The sequence below is a fragment of the Dipodomys merriami genome, unplaced genomic scaffold, assembly GCF_024711535.1.
Source record: "Dipodomys merriami isolate MVZ:Mamm:240054 unplaced genomic scaffold, mDipMer1.0.p SCAF_21, whole genome shotgun sequence".
Taxonomy (NCBI): Eukaryota; Metazoa; Chordata; class Mammalia; order Rodentia; family Heteromyidae; genus Dipodomys; species Dipodomys merriami.
In genome coordinates this window covers 16,511,273-16,527,121 of record NW_027203493.1, presented here as the reverse complement: position 1 = coordinate 16,527,121, position 15,849 = coordinate 16,511,273, and the positions used below count along the sequence as shown (strand labels likewise).

At 40.5% G+C, this 15,849-nt stretch overlaps 1 protein-coding gene and 1 non-coding gene across 4 annotated transcripts in view; one reads left to right on the top strand and one right to left on the bottom strand.

The window, feature by feature from the left end:
- The window catches only part of Ehf (ETS homologous factor), a 46,560-nt gene extending 36,154 nt beyond the window's left edge, over positions 1-10,406 (top strand). For 2 of the 3 annotated variants that reach the window (XM_070032608.1, XM_070032609.1), the window contains exons 7-9: positions 5,121-5,183; positions 6,425-6,620; positions 6,713-10,406. In XM_070032608.1, the coding sequence (XP_069888709.1) occupies positions 5,121-5,183; positions 6,425-6,620; positions 6,713-6,812 (359 nt within the window). In that variant the 3' untranslated portion in view covers positions 6,813-10,406. The remainder of the gene's footprint in view (positions 1-5,120; positions 5,184-6,424; positions 6,621-6,712) is intronic. The other variant, XM_070032607.1, reaches the window with a different exon arrangement.
- Positions 2,182-2,304, bottom strand: LOC138834269 (U6atac minor spliceosomal RNA). The gene has a single exon (XR_011374039.1). It is a non-coding gene; the product is annotated as a U6atac minor spliceosomal RNA (small nuclear RNA).
- Positions 10,407-15,849: the final 5,443 nt, after the last annotated feature.

Genomic DNA, 15,849 nt, shown 5'->3' with positions numbered 1-15,849 from the left:
TTTTAAAGTCTAATTCTGATGAGCCTGCACCATGTGAATTATGCTCATAATGAGCTGTATTTGGTTTAGATTGGATTCAAGACACTCAGTTACTGTTGTAGCAAATGATAGAGTTGGTCCATTTTGGGTCTGGGAAACAGAATTTCAGACAATAGGTAAAGTTGCATGTACAGTATAAGGATTAAATCCAAGGTTTTGAGTTGTCCTTTGACCTGAGCATAAAGTTCTGGGACGCCTTACCTCTTAGAAATGGACTTTACATATCAACTTCTCTCCAGGGAAATGACTCTTCTCTAGGAATTGAATTTGGGAAACTTCAGAACTGGTATTTAATTGTATTTTGGTGAAAGAAAGCGTGGAATTAAGCAATGATCCTTTTTTTTTTCCTTTGTGGAGTTCGTGTTCTTCAGAATGGAAATAACCAAAGCCTTTTGGTTTGAGATTTGTTTGAGGTCAAGCCCGCTGCAGGAGACAGGGCTAGATGCCAGTGTAAATGCTCCTGGAGTTAAGGTTGAGACGAAGAGCCAGTTCTTTTCTTGGCATCCCTCTCCCTCCAGCAACCCTTCACACCCTGTATCACTGGGAGATCAGGAAACAGCAAACACTGCGACCTCCCTGCTGTATCTTTGACACTGGAGGAACAGTGCATCGGATAAAATTTCTGTGGCAGTCATTACCACCCAGTCAACACTAAGGACTTGTGGGTGGAGGAAGCCACTGGGTCCCCCTCTGACTTCCTGTGGAACTTCCTCAGGTGTCACTTTTCACGCTTCCCAGTGGAAGCTTCTTTCTGCCTGGGGCAGAAGATTCCAACCAAGAATAAAGTGAAACCAAGCACTTCCCAAGCCTCAGGGATTGCTAGGTCTGGAGACTCCTGGATAAATCTGAACAGTTCTGAACTCTGCTGACTCTGCCAGGTCATCTTTACCTGTTCTGGGACTTCACTGAAACATTTAGGCCTTCTGGAATCTCAGAGTTAATGGGGGTTTGGGGGACTGGTTTCTACTTGTATATTTATAGTCACAAAGAACCCAGTGTCTAGTTGGTACATGAGTCTACCTACTGAATTTTCACATTGAACCAGCTGTGTGAATATTCTCACTCAGATTTTCCTGTACCCTTGTTCTCTGTTCCCCATTTCTTCTTGTGATGATAGCAGGTTAGACTATGAGATCAACATCAGAATTGTGCCCTAAAGTGTCAGCAGTGTCAACAGTTGATAAATTTTGTGAAGGAACAACCCTTCAGTAGGATATTACTTACCAACTAGTATGGGCCAATTCATTCCAGAATTGTTTAGTCTCTCCTAGATGGGACCAGAATTCTCCAAAAGACCTTTGCCATGTGTCCAAGTCTTTCCATCACAACCTTTCATAAAATAACGTAGTAAGTCTCTTGCTATATTTTAGTGCAAATTCAAGTTCAAGCTAAGGTGAGGTTTCCTGTAAACCAATGGCCTCTGAGATAGCACAGGTGGGAAGCGGGTTTTGTTTTGATTTCCCTGTCATCGACCAGTTCATAAAATGGTTCCTGCCAGGGTTCTCATCTACTCCTGGGTCCTGCAGCCAGTATAAGTGAACTCAGGCTTGATGTGTTTATCTACTGACTTGAGCCTCCAGCTAGGGTGGCACAGTCTATTAGAACACCAAAATTTGTATATCCCGTAAAGAAATGGCTCATAGATGAATCATATGCAAATATTTCTAATCTTTGCTTCTCTAGAAGCAGCTTAGCTGAAGTCATGCCTTTACACCTTCGTGTTGAACCTGTGGCTTCTTAATTTTCCCTACCTGGACCCCGTGAACCTTGACCTAGAGCTCTTAGAAGGAGAACAAGAGAAAGCCAGAATGGGCAGCCTCCCCTGAGTGAGCCATTATTTTATAACAATGAATCATCAACCACATGGCTAACTTCAAAGGCCTGGCTTTATTTTGTGGCAGTAGGGAGGACAGAAGAAGAGAGAAAGGCTAGTTGTTTCTGTGTTTTGTTTTCCTATGGGGAAAATTTAGTGTTTTCATTTAATTTTTAAATTTAATTAAAGGTGATATACAGAGAGGTTAGAGTTACGTAAGTAAGGTACTGAGTACATTTCTTTTCCAACATTGTCATCCCCTCCCTTGTTTTCTCCTGTTCCCTGTCCCTCCCACCCCATTGTAAAGTTCATTTTCAACAGTGTCTAGTGAAAAATTATGATTAGATGCCACAGAGTAGGTGGCAATGCCTTAACCATATGAGTGTTGTCAGGCTCAAGGGCCTTGATTCTTGTCAAGGAGAGTGCTAACCTTCTCTCCTTTCATACAACATGGCTAGTGGCTAGTTGTTTTAAAGTGAGAATGTAGATCAGAAGATTTCAATGCCAAAGCAGGTCAGGGACTCTGTGCCTTGTCCCTGCACATTAGGAGAAGAAGAGGAGAAGACAGATCTTTCTTTTTGCCATATGATGATAGGAGATTTTGATCGTAAGATTTTATTGTTGTTGTTTCTTAAAGAAAATCTTTCCCAAGCTGGATGGAGGTCTAACTTGGGTAACTGACATCTCAATGAAAAAAAAAAAAGGCAAACTGCCCCATGGTTTATTTACAGCTCACAAATTCTTCAATGGGCCATGACCTCTGAAATGACTGACACAATATCATGATTGTACACATATATGCAGTTTCAAGGAGACGATGTCTAAGGTTCTCACCCTATTCACAAAAGAGAACTCCAAGGCAAATGGTTCTGCATCAGTTTGGAGCTTACAAACAATGACCAAAGCCAAGATGCTGAGAGACACCTGGCTTTTTCTGAATTCAATCCTGGCTCTGAAATAATGGTTCTGTCCCCTCCTGGATACCATTTGAAAATGAGCTTTGCTTGTGGCCTGCTGGGTAAATGCCACCCTTTGTCTTCAGGACAACATGGCCCTGACAAGGTGATGTATCGCTTGGAAACCGGGGTGGGTGCCAGAGCTGTTGCAATATTGTCACATCCTGATGGGGTGTCGCAACCTCTCCCTGCAACCTGCAGGGAGGGAGAGTGACGTCTCCTTGCATTTCCTGTGAATTTGTCCTTCGAGATTTCAGGGTAACCCAAGTAGGGTACAGGCCATCCCGGTGACGATGCCAAGAGAAAAAATTCTCAACCAGAACAAGAGCATTTTTCTCTAGCCAGGTCTTTCTCAATTCCTCTTCTCCATTGTACCACAGCTTTTGGAGAAAATGTTAGGAGTTGCTGGGTAATCAGATCATATGGAGAAATGGATCCATACACATTGGGGAATACACAATCATTAATCTCAAAGTTGGTTTTTTTTTGGTCAAATCTATTGTGATAGAGTTTAGGCTTTTATCTTTGGAAATGGCATAGAATAACCATAATGAATAAAGCCTATGGATTTAAGCTCTTTGTGTTCACATCTGGACATCAGGCTGTTGGGACTATAGACTAGTCATCTGACCTCTCTACTTCCCAAATCTCCCATGGCTGTTAACTATGGATTACAGAGGGCCAATCTGATAGGGTTATCTAAGATAGTTCATGGAAAGTGCTTAGTAGGACAGTGCCAGGCACTTGATATGTTCTCTATTTAAATGAGTGGTTTGTGCACTGTTTTGAATAAGGGACCAATTCAAACAATTGTGATCTCTTGCTTAGTACCCAGCTTTAGTCTGGTATGTCTTTAGATCCACACATGGTCAACGAGCCCCCAGGTTAGGAAGTCCTGATAAAATGTTCATGGAAGAGACAGGTTTTCCTGGCCATTTCTCATGAAAACATTGACTTGTGTTTAAGGAGTACTTTGTTTAAAAATTGGCTAGTTAGGGATATGTGTTGTTAAGATTTGCCTTGGTTCTCACAACATTCCCAGTGCCCTCTGTGAGATCCCCCCGCCCCCCTACACACACACAGAGCTAGATCATTTGGTTTCCTTTTGCTCTTTAACTGATACAATAGTTAAACTTTTTGTTTTCTGAGACAAGCTCTCAGAGCGTATCCCAGCCTGTCTTCATATTTGTGATCCACTTATCTCAGCTTCCAGAGTGTTGGGATTATACGTGTGTACCATTGTGCCTGGTTAATAAATGAATATATTTATGGGCAACAGTGTGATAATTTGATACGTGTATATAATATGCCATGATCAAGTCATAGCAATTTAAGATTCCTATCATTTCTTTGTGTTGGGACCCTTGGAAGCTCTTTCTTCTAGTTCTTTATAAGAATCTTAACTTGTGAATAATTGTCACCCTGCTGTGCCACAGAAGACCCAAACTTACTATTCCTTTGTAACTGCATTTTGCTGCCCATCTCTCAGCCTCTCTCCTTGTCCCTCCCCTCCCCTTCTTAGCCCATAAGAATCGCCATTCTCCCTCTGCTCCAGTGAGGGTGGCCCTTTTGGCTTTCTGCTATGACTGAGGACAGGTAGCACCAGACATTGGTTTTGTTAAAGGAGGCTTTTACTGGCGAGGTCTGCCTCTGTCACCTGCTCTTTGGGGATAGTGGAAAGGTGGCCATAATGAGTCATTTGTTAAACTAATCTGTGTTTCCATAGTCTACTATGGCCCTCTGTGCCCAGCTCTGATCATTCAATGGCCTCTTTGTCAGTGTGATTAAAATGTAACTTTGCATGCCAAAAAAAAAAAAGGTACTTCTCTGGCTCCAAAGCCATTTTTCTTCATTGTAAATGTTTACATTCTTATATTATGTAAAAACATTTTCTAGTAAGTTCAATCCTTTAGTGGTTCCCTATTTCTCTCAGAATAAAGTCCTTAAAATTAAGTCTTAGAACATATTCAGTGATGGAAGCTTCCCTCACTTCACCTCTGGACTAAACACATACTGACCTCAGGGCTCTTGCATTTAACCATCCTCACCTATAGAAGTTCTGCATGGTCTGTGGTATAGGTCTCTGTCAGAGAGCTTGTCTGTGACTACCTTGCACTAAATTACAAATTACCCTCACCTTTATACTTATATTGCTATTTATTTTACCCCGCATTATTTTTCTCCATAATATTTATTATGCTTTGTTTGGTTTACTACCACATAGCGACAGTGCCAGATATACAGTAAGTATCCAATACATGTTGTTAGGAAATGGATAAATGGAACCACTCTCATTTCTTTTTCCTCCTAAGCAGAGTCACTGGATATGAAAAAGGAGCAAGATCACCCTGCAAAGGCCCACACCAAAAAGCACAGTAAGATCCTTTTCCATTTACCTTTTGGCTCTTCTCTTCCTGTTAGGCAGAACTAGAGAAACTGGTTCTTAGGCAAAAATTGCCCCTTCCTTCTGTTACCATTTCTTCACTCTGATTGGGTTGGGGGAGAAAATTGAGGCCTCATTTTTTCCTCTGGCCAAATAAACTCCATGTGCAGTGGTTTCTCAAAGTGGGACACAGACACTGAGTTCATCAGCTAGTTCCTCCTCATTTGTAATATTTGTCTAAAGATGAGGACCCTTGAGGGCCAGAATTGTCCACATGCCTCTACCCTCTGAAAAAAAAGAAGGAATAGAGGAGCAGATGGCAAGAAACAGCTGAGCTGCATGGTTCTTTCTGTGGCTGATCATCGGCCTTTGTGAGTTCTTGTTCCAAGAAAGAATTGCTTTTGTTGATGATTCAATATAGCTCTTTGGAAGCTGGAGTTCCTCCACCATAAAACCTTTTAAATCTAGAAGAAAGATAGAACTGAAGAGGCCATAAACTGAAACTGAAAATGTAGAAGAGATAATGTCCATAATGCAGAAAAGATTGAGAATTTGTTATCTTTGGCTGAATGCTGTTCTAAGTTATTCTATGAAAAAGAATTGATGCAGCCCCTTAACATGCTTCTGAGCAGTCAAATGAAACTTTGGTTGCTGATCTCATTTCACTAGCTGCTTAATCATCAATTGAGTGTTCCTTTATCTTTGTATTATCTACATTTACCCCCCAACTTTCCATGTAGTTTAAAAGATTCTGCAGCCATACTCGTGTGTATTTGGCCACAGCAGAGTTGCTAGTTGGAGCTGTGTCATTGGGTGAAGAACTAAATAGAAGAGGTTGGAAGTCACTTCCAGCTGAAGCAACACATTGACATGAAGTCCAAGCAATAGTAAATGATAACTAGGAGAAATCCTTCCTCATTTAAAGACTGAGACATATCTCTTGGTCTCAGCTTTATCAGTAGTTGACTGTGTGAGGCTGGTGAAGATACTTAAATTCTTCATACCTCAATGTCTTCATTTGTAAAACTAAAAAAAAAAAAGTGTAAATTATTCATCCTCAACTGCTTTTTTGTTCGCTCATTTTTTAAATCATCTGGTATTTGGTGGTTCTGCCATCCTTCTTTCTGAGGGCTAGGACAAATTTGGTAGCTCAGTGAAGAAATAACTTGGTATTCCCTTTGTCCTTTCTTTGTAGTAACTTAGGCCACTTTTTTTTTTCCTTCTTCTCATCAGACCCAAGAGGTACACATTTATGGGAGTTCATCCGTGACATTCTCCTGAACCCTGACAAAAATCCAGGGCTCATCAAGTGGGAAGACCGCTCTGAGGGTGTCTTCAGGTTCTTGAAGTCAGAGGCAGTGGCTCAACTGTGGGGGAAAAAGAAAAACAACAGTAGCATGACCTATGAGAAACTCAGCCGGGCCATGAGGTGAGCGGGTTTTTTGTCTCCCCACATGGCTATGCCTCACACCAGAGCTGTGTATCTGAACAGCCACCTTATGGAAATTTCCTTTGTTGCAGATATTACTACAAACGAGAAATCCTGGAACGTGTGGATGGACGACGGCTAGTATATAAGTTTGGGAAGAATGCTCGTGGATGGAGAGAAAATGAAAATTGAGTCTGCCTATCCTTGGAACACAAACCAAAAGCACACATCAAATGAATATACTAAGCAAGGAAGAACTCCTGGACATAAATATTTCAAAGACTGCTTTTCTCTGATATTTATGTACCATGAGAGGGGCAAAATCTACTTCTAACAGAAAGAAAGAACACTACAGTTGATAAAAGAAATTATTTTGTTACTTTAAAGTATGTCCTGTACGGGGAACACATGTACACAGTTGTCTGTGAGATATGACGCTGTATGTGGTCATGATTTGTATTTGCCTCTTGTGAAGTTCAAGAATAACAGGACTGGTAGCCCTGGACTTCTTACTAAGAGAGAGAAAAAGGAAATCAGAGGGCATTAAAATGTTTTCCTATGCACAATGAGTTAGAAAAAATTGATGGGTCTTCTGCACATGGCATCCATAATGACCTTGTCAAGAGAGCTGGGTATGGTTGCTATGGTGAGATCCAGGGTCAAGACAGATGGGATCCACAGAAAGGGTGCTGTGAACTTTAATGTGACTTTTGGAGCCAGTGAGTAGAGAATGGGAACTTTCAACATCCAGGGTGGGCTGAAATATTTTAATCAGTGACAAGAATAATGGTGTATGGGGAGTAGGGGACTTATACTCATTCAGGATTGATTTACCTGTTTCACCTTCCTCTTGGATGGTTGCTAAAAACAAACAAACAAAAAAATCTTCAGTTGCCACATCTGCCCACTTCTAGTTATTTGAAAGAGAACCCAGCCTTGATTATTTTTATTTCAACTGTTTGAAAGTAAGTGGGAAGGAGTTGGTGAATGGCTGATAAGTTTGCTTTTGTATCTCTGTACTTGTGGTTTCTCAACTGGCACAGCTGACATTTTTGGTTGTCAGTCTTTGTGCTGAGGATTGTACTGTGTACTATAAGATGCACATCAGTGCCCCTGACCTCCATCAAATACATATCCACAGCACTTTCCCACTACAGTAATCAAACACATTCCTGACAGCTCCCAGTATCTCTAAAGGGACAAAACTGTCCTTGATTGAGAACTGCTAATTTATCCAGTCCAGATGAAAATACATAGTGATGTAGTCTCAGAGGGAAAAAAGGTTGTCAGATCTTTTAGTCCCTACAATAAAGCAAAAGTAAGACCTTAAAGTCAACTCACTAAGGATAGTAGGTTGAACCCTCTATAGGAATTTTTTTTTCCAGAACCCCAGATGGGAACTAAAGTCAGATAAATTAAACACAGCAATGCAGCAAGAACTACAATAGAAGACATTTGCGCTAGAACCCAAAGCACAGCAAAGATTTCATTGCAGAGGGAAATGCTGGAAAAGACTGTGTATATGTGTGTGTGTATGTATGTGTGTGTGTGCACACATGTGTGCGTGTGCGTGTGCATGTGTGAGAGAGAGGGAGAGAGAGAATGAGAGAAAATGAGAGAGAGAGACAGAGACAGACACAGAGAGAGAGACATACAAAGAGAGACAAGACACAGAGACATAGAGATCTCCAAGGAAAACTGTTCACAGGTGTTAATTCTTCCCTCCTGTTTCATTTGGAGGTATATTGCCTACATTTACACTCAGAGGAATGTTAGTATGAAAAGAAAAGGAAAATGAAGGAAAGATAGAAAAGGGGAGAGAGAACCCAGAAATGTTCAGGGGACAAGCATTGGATGTGTATTCTTCATAGTGGGATTTTTCTTGAAAACCTGAAAACTTATCACTGGTCCATGTGAGCTGGGAGGAATGTGAGTCTGTAGACACTTTGAAAACTGAGTCTGAACATCTACATCCCTTTTGCAACTTTTCTTTTTGGTTCTCTCATGTTCTTTACTATCCTCTCTCCTGCTTTATTATCTTGAACAATAATATGGGGATATAGGAAGGAACGAAGGTGTTCGTCCAATAGAGAGAGCCCCTTGCTAAGTGCTTGTAATGTATTTAGAGGGCTAGAAATAAAACTTCCAAATTTATCTTAATTATAATGATGGCCATTATGGATGTGTCCAAACTTCTTCTAATATTATAACTAAGATCATTTTCTAACTGGCTTGGTCACCTCCACAAGGATTTGGCTTGGGGTTATCAAGTATCATTTACTGAGGAAGCCGAGAAAAAGAGCAATGAACAGCAAAGATCTTGATTATACAACTCAGATTCCTGTGTCAAACACATACCTTGTTTTCCAAAGCTACAGCATCATGTAGCTTCTCTGCACCAACTACAATACAGAATGAATAAGACGTGTGTGTGTGTGTGTGTGTGTGTGTGTGTGTGTGTGTGTGTCTGTCTGTCTGTCTGAATTCTGTGAGGCGTTGATAGGCATGTGCCAGTTCTCTCTAGGACTTGCCTTCCCCAGCTTGAGCTGTTCATTGTTCAAGATGTTGAGATCTTTCTCTTACAGTTGGTCTTTGGCTCTTCCTTTTCAGGGAAGAGCAATCCTTGCTAGGAAGTAGGTGTGTCTAGAACAGCTCAGCAGATAAGCAGTTGAAGGTGATAGTTTCTTGGCCCCCAGCACCTGTTTCAGTAGGCTGGAGGATTAGGTTCTCAGCATAGCTCTCTATTGTCTTGGCTTCACTTGGCTGTGTTTTCTATGTGGTGTTTGTGACTTAGATAACTCGGGGTAACTAGGCCAGGCCAACACAAAGTGTGCACAGAATATGTCTCTCTACAATGTTGAAACAGCTGAGTTGTACCGAAAACTCCCCTTTATGTACAGGGACACAGCTTCTGAGAAGCTCTGAGTAGTCTACCTTGGTCACCCTGAACCCTTCTAAATATTCAGGCTCATAGTTCAATGGGAACCTAAGTCAGGGAATGATCTGCTAAGGGCTCTCAAGACTCAGATCATTTGAGGTTCCTATTTGTCTTGATAAAAACTTGAGCAAGGCCTTGGGCCCCAGGGACATGTTCCACAGCTTCTTCATCGTGCCACCAAGCAAGGCAGACCCAGCTGATGAATTTTTCTTTGACTCCACTGATTTTTTTCTCCACCTTCTTGTCCTGCTAGACTATAAGCTCTTTGAAGATAACAACCATATATTCCCTTTATTGTGTGCCTGGCATGCCACGAGTACACAACAAATACCTGTTGAATTAATGAATGAGTATCTTCTGGAAGATGGGAGGCCATGTAACTAAGACAGGAATTATTTCTTTACTGGAATAATTCAACATTCAAAACTTCAACGACATATTATCTGTTATGAACATTTTTCTGTGAGACTATTTTGCTTTCCTACCTTTGCTGAAAGGAACGGTAGATAGGCTGTTTGGTTCCACTAGTCAGTGTACGTTGGATGAGAACTTATGGCCTTACTTGAAACTGTGAGACTTACCTGGTACAAAATGCCAGTAATGAATCCCTGACTTATTTTAACCAATGAAGAGTGTGAATGTGTTTGTATGATGTCAATTAATACGATGCTATTTAAGCACAAACTTGTTCTAAGTTTTAGTCTTTGGGGGTTGGTTTGTATTTTTAATTTTTCTTTTTGAAAAATATGGAGGGATTTTTTTATAAGGTTAGCCATGCATATTTGATTTTAGTTTTGCAAATGTGTTATTTTTCAGATACATAAAATGTAAGAAAAGGTAAAACCATAGAGGAAACGAATTATTCTTCTGCAGTTTCAAATAACATTTGTTAACCAGGTGCTGAAGCCTGTAATCCTAGCTACACAGGAGGCTAAAATCTGAGGATTATGGTTCAAAGCCAGCCCTGGGCAGAAAGGTCCCTAATCTCCAATTAACCAGTAGAATGCCAGAAGTAGAGATGTGGCTCAAGAGGTAGAGAGCACTAGCTTTGAGTGAAAAGCTAAGGGAGAGTACCCTGGTTCTGAGTTCAAGCCCCAGTACCAGCACACACACAAAATAATAAAATAAAAAAATAAAAGTAACATTTGTTGAGGGTCTGCTGCATGCATAGCAGGGAAACAGATTCATGAGTAGTTTGTATGATCTGTCCTCAGGGATGAATGGGTACTGACTATGGATGGTAGATCCTCACAGCAAAGCTTGTGCCAGAGCTGAGTCACCCTCACACTGGGCTTTCAGTATTTAGTATCAGGAATAAGAGATAGACCGCCTTGAAAACAACAACAACAACAACAACAACAACAAACCTGTTGGATTTTTTGAAATGTGCAGGTCTCCACAAGTTTCACTCAATGGGAATTCATCTTTCTGTAGCTATCTTGGGTAATTCTTACTTTTTCTGGCCGTGTGGCTTCTGGGTTGATAAGTTATAGGTAACAACCTTACTGCCATTTTTTAAAATATTTAAATCAGCCATCTTTCCCCTTACACTATGTTAAATTCAAATTGAGTATTTCTTTTTCATGAAAGGATTTGATGAATCAAAATAGAGGGATTTGTTTGTTCATTTGATGAGACCCAGAAAACACTAATAAAACCAGAGACCAGCTTGTAAATATGTGTTTTATTCTTCAATAAAGACATTCTGGCTTCATTCAGAAATGTAGTTAGCCTCCACAATCTAGCAAAACAGATGCAACTTCTACATCTGGTTACTGGTGAGTGTATAGCAAGCAACTCCCACATGCTTGACTCTGTCCTGGGCCCCAAGTATAGATTAGAAACATGTAAGAAAAACAAAACAATATAAAACCAAAAAAAAAACAAATCAAACCCAGCATATCAATGTAAAGAAATGGGGAGCATCTGGCACAAGCTAGATCCTGCTTGCAATGCTAGCTACTCAGGAGGCTGAGATCTGAGGATCACAGTGCAGAGCCAACCCCAGTAGGAAAGTCCATGAGGCTTTTATCTCCAATTAACCACCAAAAAAACAAAACAAAACAAAACTGGAAGTAGAGGTGTGTCTCAGGAAGAGTGCTAGCCTTGAGCAAAAAAGAGCTTAGGGACATCACCCAGACCTTGAGTTTAAGCCCTAGTTTCAGCACACACACACACACACACACACACACACACACACACACACACACACACATACACACACACACACACACACACACACACACACAAATGTGATGCAACGAAAAGGAATAAAGGGGGCGGTGTTGGAGCATGTAGGAGTGTACAGCAAGTTTAGGTAGGTTAGACATTTCTGTAAAGGGCTGAAGGCTGTAAGAGGAGGAGTCATGTGAATAACAGGAAGAACCTTCTTTCTTAGAGAGACCAGTAAGTTCAAGGTCTAGAGGTAGATATGTTGCTGTCCTGTCCAAAGGAAACATGGAAGTCTGTTAACCACAGTGGACAACCAATAATAGAATGGGTAAAAGAGAAGCAGAGCTTGGAAAGGCTCTAGCTTCACCTTTGCATGAAGATGGAAGGCCTCTCAAGGGTGAAGAATCTTTATTTTTCTTCCAAGGGCCATGAATATTTGTAACATTCATATGTTTTACACAATTATCAATACGGTAGATGGGCTGTAGACAGCTGGTAGGAAGCATAAACTATGTCTGACAAGTCATGTACCAAATTATTTCATGGGCCTTATGTAGCTTGCTGACCAGATGTTCCCATCCCTGTAAGGAATAACATTTTCTGGTTTAAAATGATCCCGTGGCTGCTGTGTTGAGAATGGACTACAGAAAGGGTTCAATGCAGGGTGGACATTTCTAGTAAATGATGAGCAGAGATCACCTTGGTGTAAAGTCACTTCATAAATACTACTACTACTAGTAACAGCTAACCGTTCAGGAAGCTTTGACTTTAAAAAGTGTGATAAGTTCTCTGATTAACAGGTCCTTTTACTTAATCCTTATGCAAGCCATAGTAACTCTAATTCCTCAGAATGCAATGCACAGACACATATGCACATGTACACATTTCCAAGTTAACTATGTTGAAGAACTCCTAAATTGAACTTGCTTTCCTGAGTAAGGTAGGACAGTGTATGTTGTGAATCCACAGGACAGGAAAAGGTGCCCACTTCCCCTGGCTTCTTTGTTGATGAATCTTTTTCATCAAATACGATCTTGTGAAACGGACTCACCTCAGGACACAGAGAGGTTGCTATTATTAATGATGACATGTCAGGTATGCAAAGGGGCGTATTTTCACTCTTGGGCCAAATAACTGTGCTCATATTCAAATCAGGCTTTTAGCTCTCAAGCCCAAAGTCCAGGAGTCCCAAGTTAGGTCTAGCCACTTGTTCCCATGTGCTAAATGAAGGGATCATTTTGATGCCATCATAAAGAGATCATTTATGATGACATCATCAAGGGTTAGAGAAAGGAGCTTTATTCTATGACAGTCATGGGAAGATAGCACTTCAGTACATTTGCAGCTATCTTGGGGGAAATAGACATTAGCTTCAAGTTCAATAAGAATTGTGGACAGGGTGTGGGAAGATATGCATAGTTAAAGCAGTTTCAAGTCACAGGCATGGCCTGATGACCATTGGCACAGTCCAGGTAGCAGTGACCTTCTGAGTTTTTGATTATTTTTTTAAGATGATGCGAAGGCCTTTCCTCTTTGTGGATTAGTTGGCCTTCCACCCAAGATACTTATCAGTAAATGTGGTCTTTCCTGGAGCCCAAGGTGATTATAAAGTGACTGAAACAGAGAATAGCTCAGATCAAAAAGCACAGATACAAAGCTGGGGTACTTTTTAGTTAATTCATAGGGCCCAGCAAAAGTATCTTCTAAGCTGCCTCTTGCAATAAAATACTTGAATATATTTAATCTTTATTTCTCCTTGAAATTTCCTCTCCAACTGTGTATGTCATTGTTTATTTGCATAGGAGTATTTGATGAATCTCTCAGTAATCACGCAGAACTTGCAAAAGGACTGTTTAGAGACAATAAACCCTCCTGCATTTTAAGTCTCTGGAACTATCTATTCTAGCCACACATGCCATTAAATTTACATTAGGGGAAACTAAGTCAATAAAACACTTGGTTTCTTCAATCAGACTTCCCACTCCTCAGGTGCTGGGGAGTCCATGTGGTTAGTATCTAACCACAGTGAAGATGTCAAAAATTTCCATCATTAGAGAAATTCTCTTGGACTACATTGCTCTAGGTCTGATGTGGAATGGTAGGGTGAAGGTGGATGAGATTGTGAACAAAACTATCCAACATAGAACAACATCCAAGGAGACTTAGAAACGAAAGGTGACTGTGAATTGTAGAGAACAACAATAACAAAATAATAAAGATCTGAAGCAAATGTCCTTGCCTGAGCGGGAACAATGGCAGAATCTTTGAGTACAAACAAGTTTGTACTTGGCGTGGGAGGATTTGATTATTCTTATCTCCAAACCTCACCAATTCTCTAGTTATTAATACGAATATCCTTCCACTGTGGCTTTTAGGTTGTTGGCAGCAAGGGTTGACAGAGAAAGGGAAATGCTCTGTTTCAAACAGCAAAGAGACCACTGTTTTCTGTTTAAGGGCCCTCCTGCCTATAGCTTACTTCTCCTTAGGCTTTCGACTTCCACAGAGGTCAATTCTCCACCATTTGCTCACAGTCTGGCCTCTGTTCCCATCAAGGCACTGACAATGCCCTATTAAAGGTCCTGGTCAAAGTCATTTCCATCATAGGGACTTGGTTCCAGCTCTTTCCTCCACGTAAGTGAAGTTTCTTTCCATCCATCTTTTTAAACTCATTTTCCTCAAGACCCCAATTCTGACTTCCCATTCACCCCTCTCTGGAAGTCTGTTCTTACTGGATTATCCACCTATCATGTGCTTAGAACCCACAGCATCTGAAATTGTATTTTTAGTTTATTATTTTACTTTGTGTACTGTTTGTTTTTGCTGCGAGGATATACATTCTTGAAGAATAGGGAGTTACCTTTTCACGTTCCCAAAACTAGGATAAGCTTTCCAGACAGGCACCTGTCCCTGTCAATATTTTTTTGCACACATAAATGAAAGAACTTTTTATTAGCAAATAACCTTCTGATCTTGACTCTAACTGGCTGGAGATTGTGATATATCCCTTAACTTCTCTATTTTTTACTTTCTTCTTCATTGAATGGAGCCATGTACCAACTATCTTGTGATAGATGGTTTTGGAATCAAGTGAACAAATAATAACATATGATGATTAGCTAGGCCATGGAGGATTCATGATACAGGAGCATGCTAAGCATTTTGCTTTTATATTTTACAGTAATCATGCCTGTAATGGTAACTATACAAGTTCTACTATTATTTCTATTTTATAATTTATTATTATTAATTTTAATTGTTCTCTGGTTTGAACTCACAGGCTTATGCATTGTAGGCAAGAACTCTAATATTTGAACAATACTCACCCCCAACCGGCTTTGTTTTAGTTATTTTTCAGATAGAACACTTTTTGCCCAGGACTGGCCTCAAACTGTGATCCACCTATGCTTCCTTCTACTCTTCTACTATAGCTCAGATTACAGGTGTGAACCACTATACACTACTTCCATTTAATAGATGGGGAAATGAGGCTCAGAGAGATAAAGACCTTGCCTAAGTTCCCCCTGCTGTTGGATAGAGAAGCTGAGAGATTTGAATCTCTGCTTTGGTGATTCCTGAAGTCATGATGCTCTATTGTCTCTGAAAGCCATGTGAAAATAATTTTGCCCTGAACATAGTAAGGGACTTATTTCTGAATGTAGGACAATCCACACTGAGGCATTTGAATATGTGATTTGTGAATGCAACGCTATCTAGCCAACACAGTGTTGTCAAGTTATTTACCCTGGATTAAAGTCATTATCAGCCAGGAAGTAAGAGCCAAGGGAAATTTGGTGTTAAAAGCATAGCTGTAGAAATGCTTTGAACAACGACCTATTTGGTACAAACTCCTATTGTAAGAGTTAGATTTGAGGTCTAACTGGGCTATTAGTTAGGAGGGAAGCCAGTCTTCTCATCATAAATCCTTCCTGTTAAAGGTAAATCTTCTTTTTTTTTTTAAATTTTATATTATTTTATTTGAGAACATACTGTACAGAGGGGTTACAATTACATGGGCAGGATAATGCATACATTTCTTACCAAGCATTGCAGCCTCCTCTTTTGTTTACCCTTCACCTCCCTTCCCAGCCTCCCCCCTCCCCCCCCCCCACACCGACATTG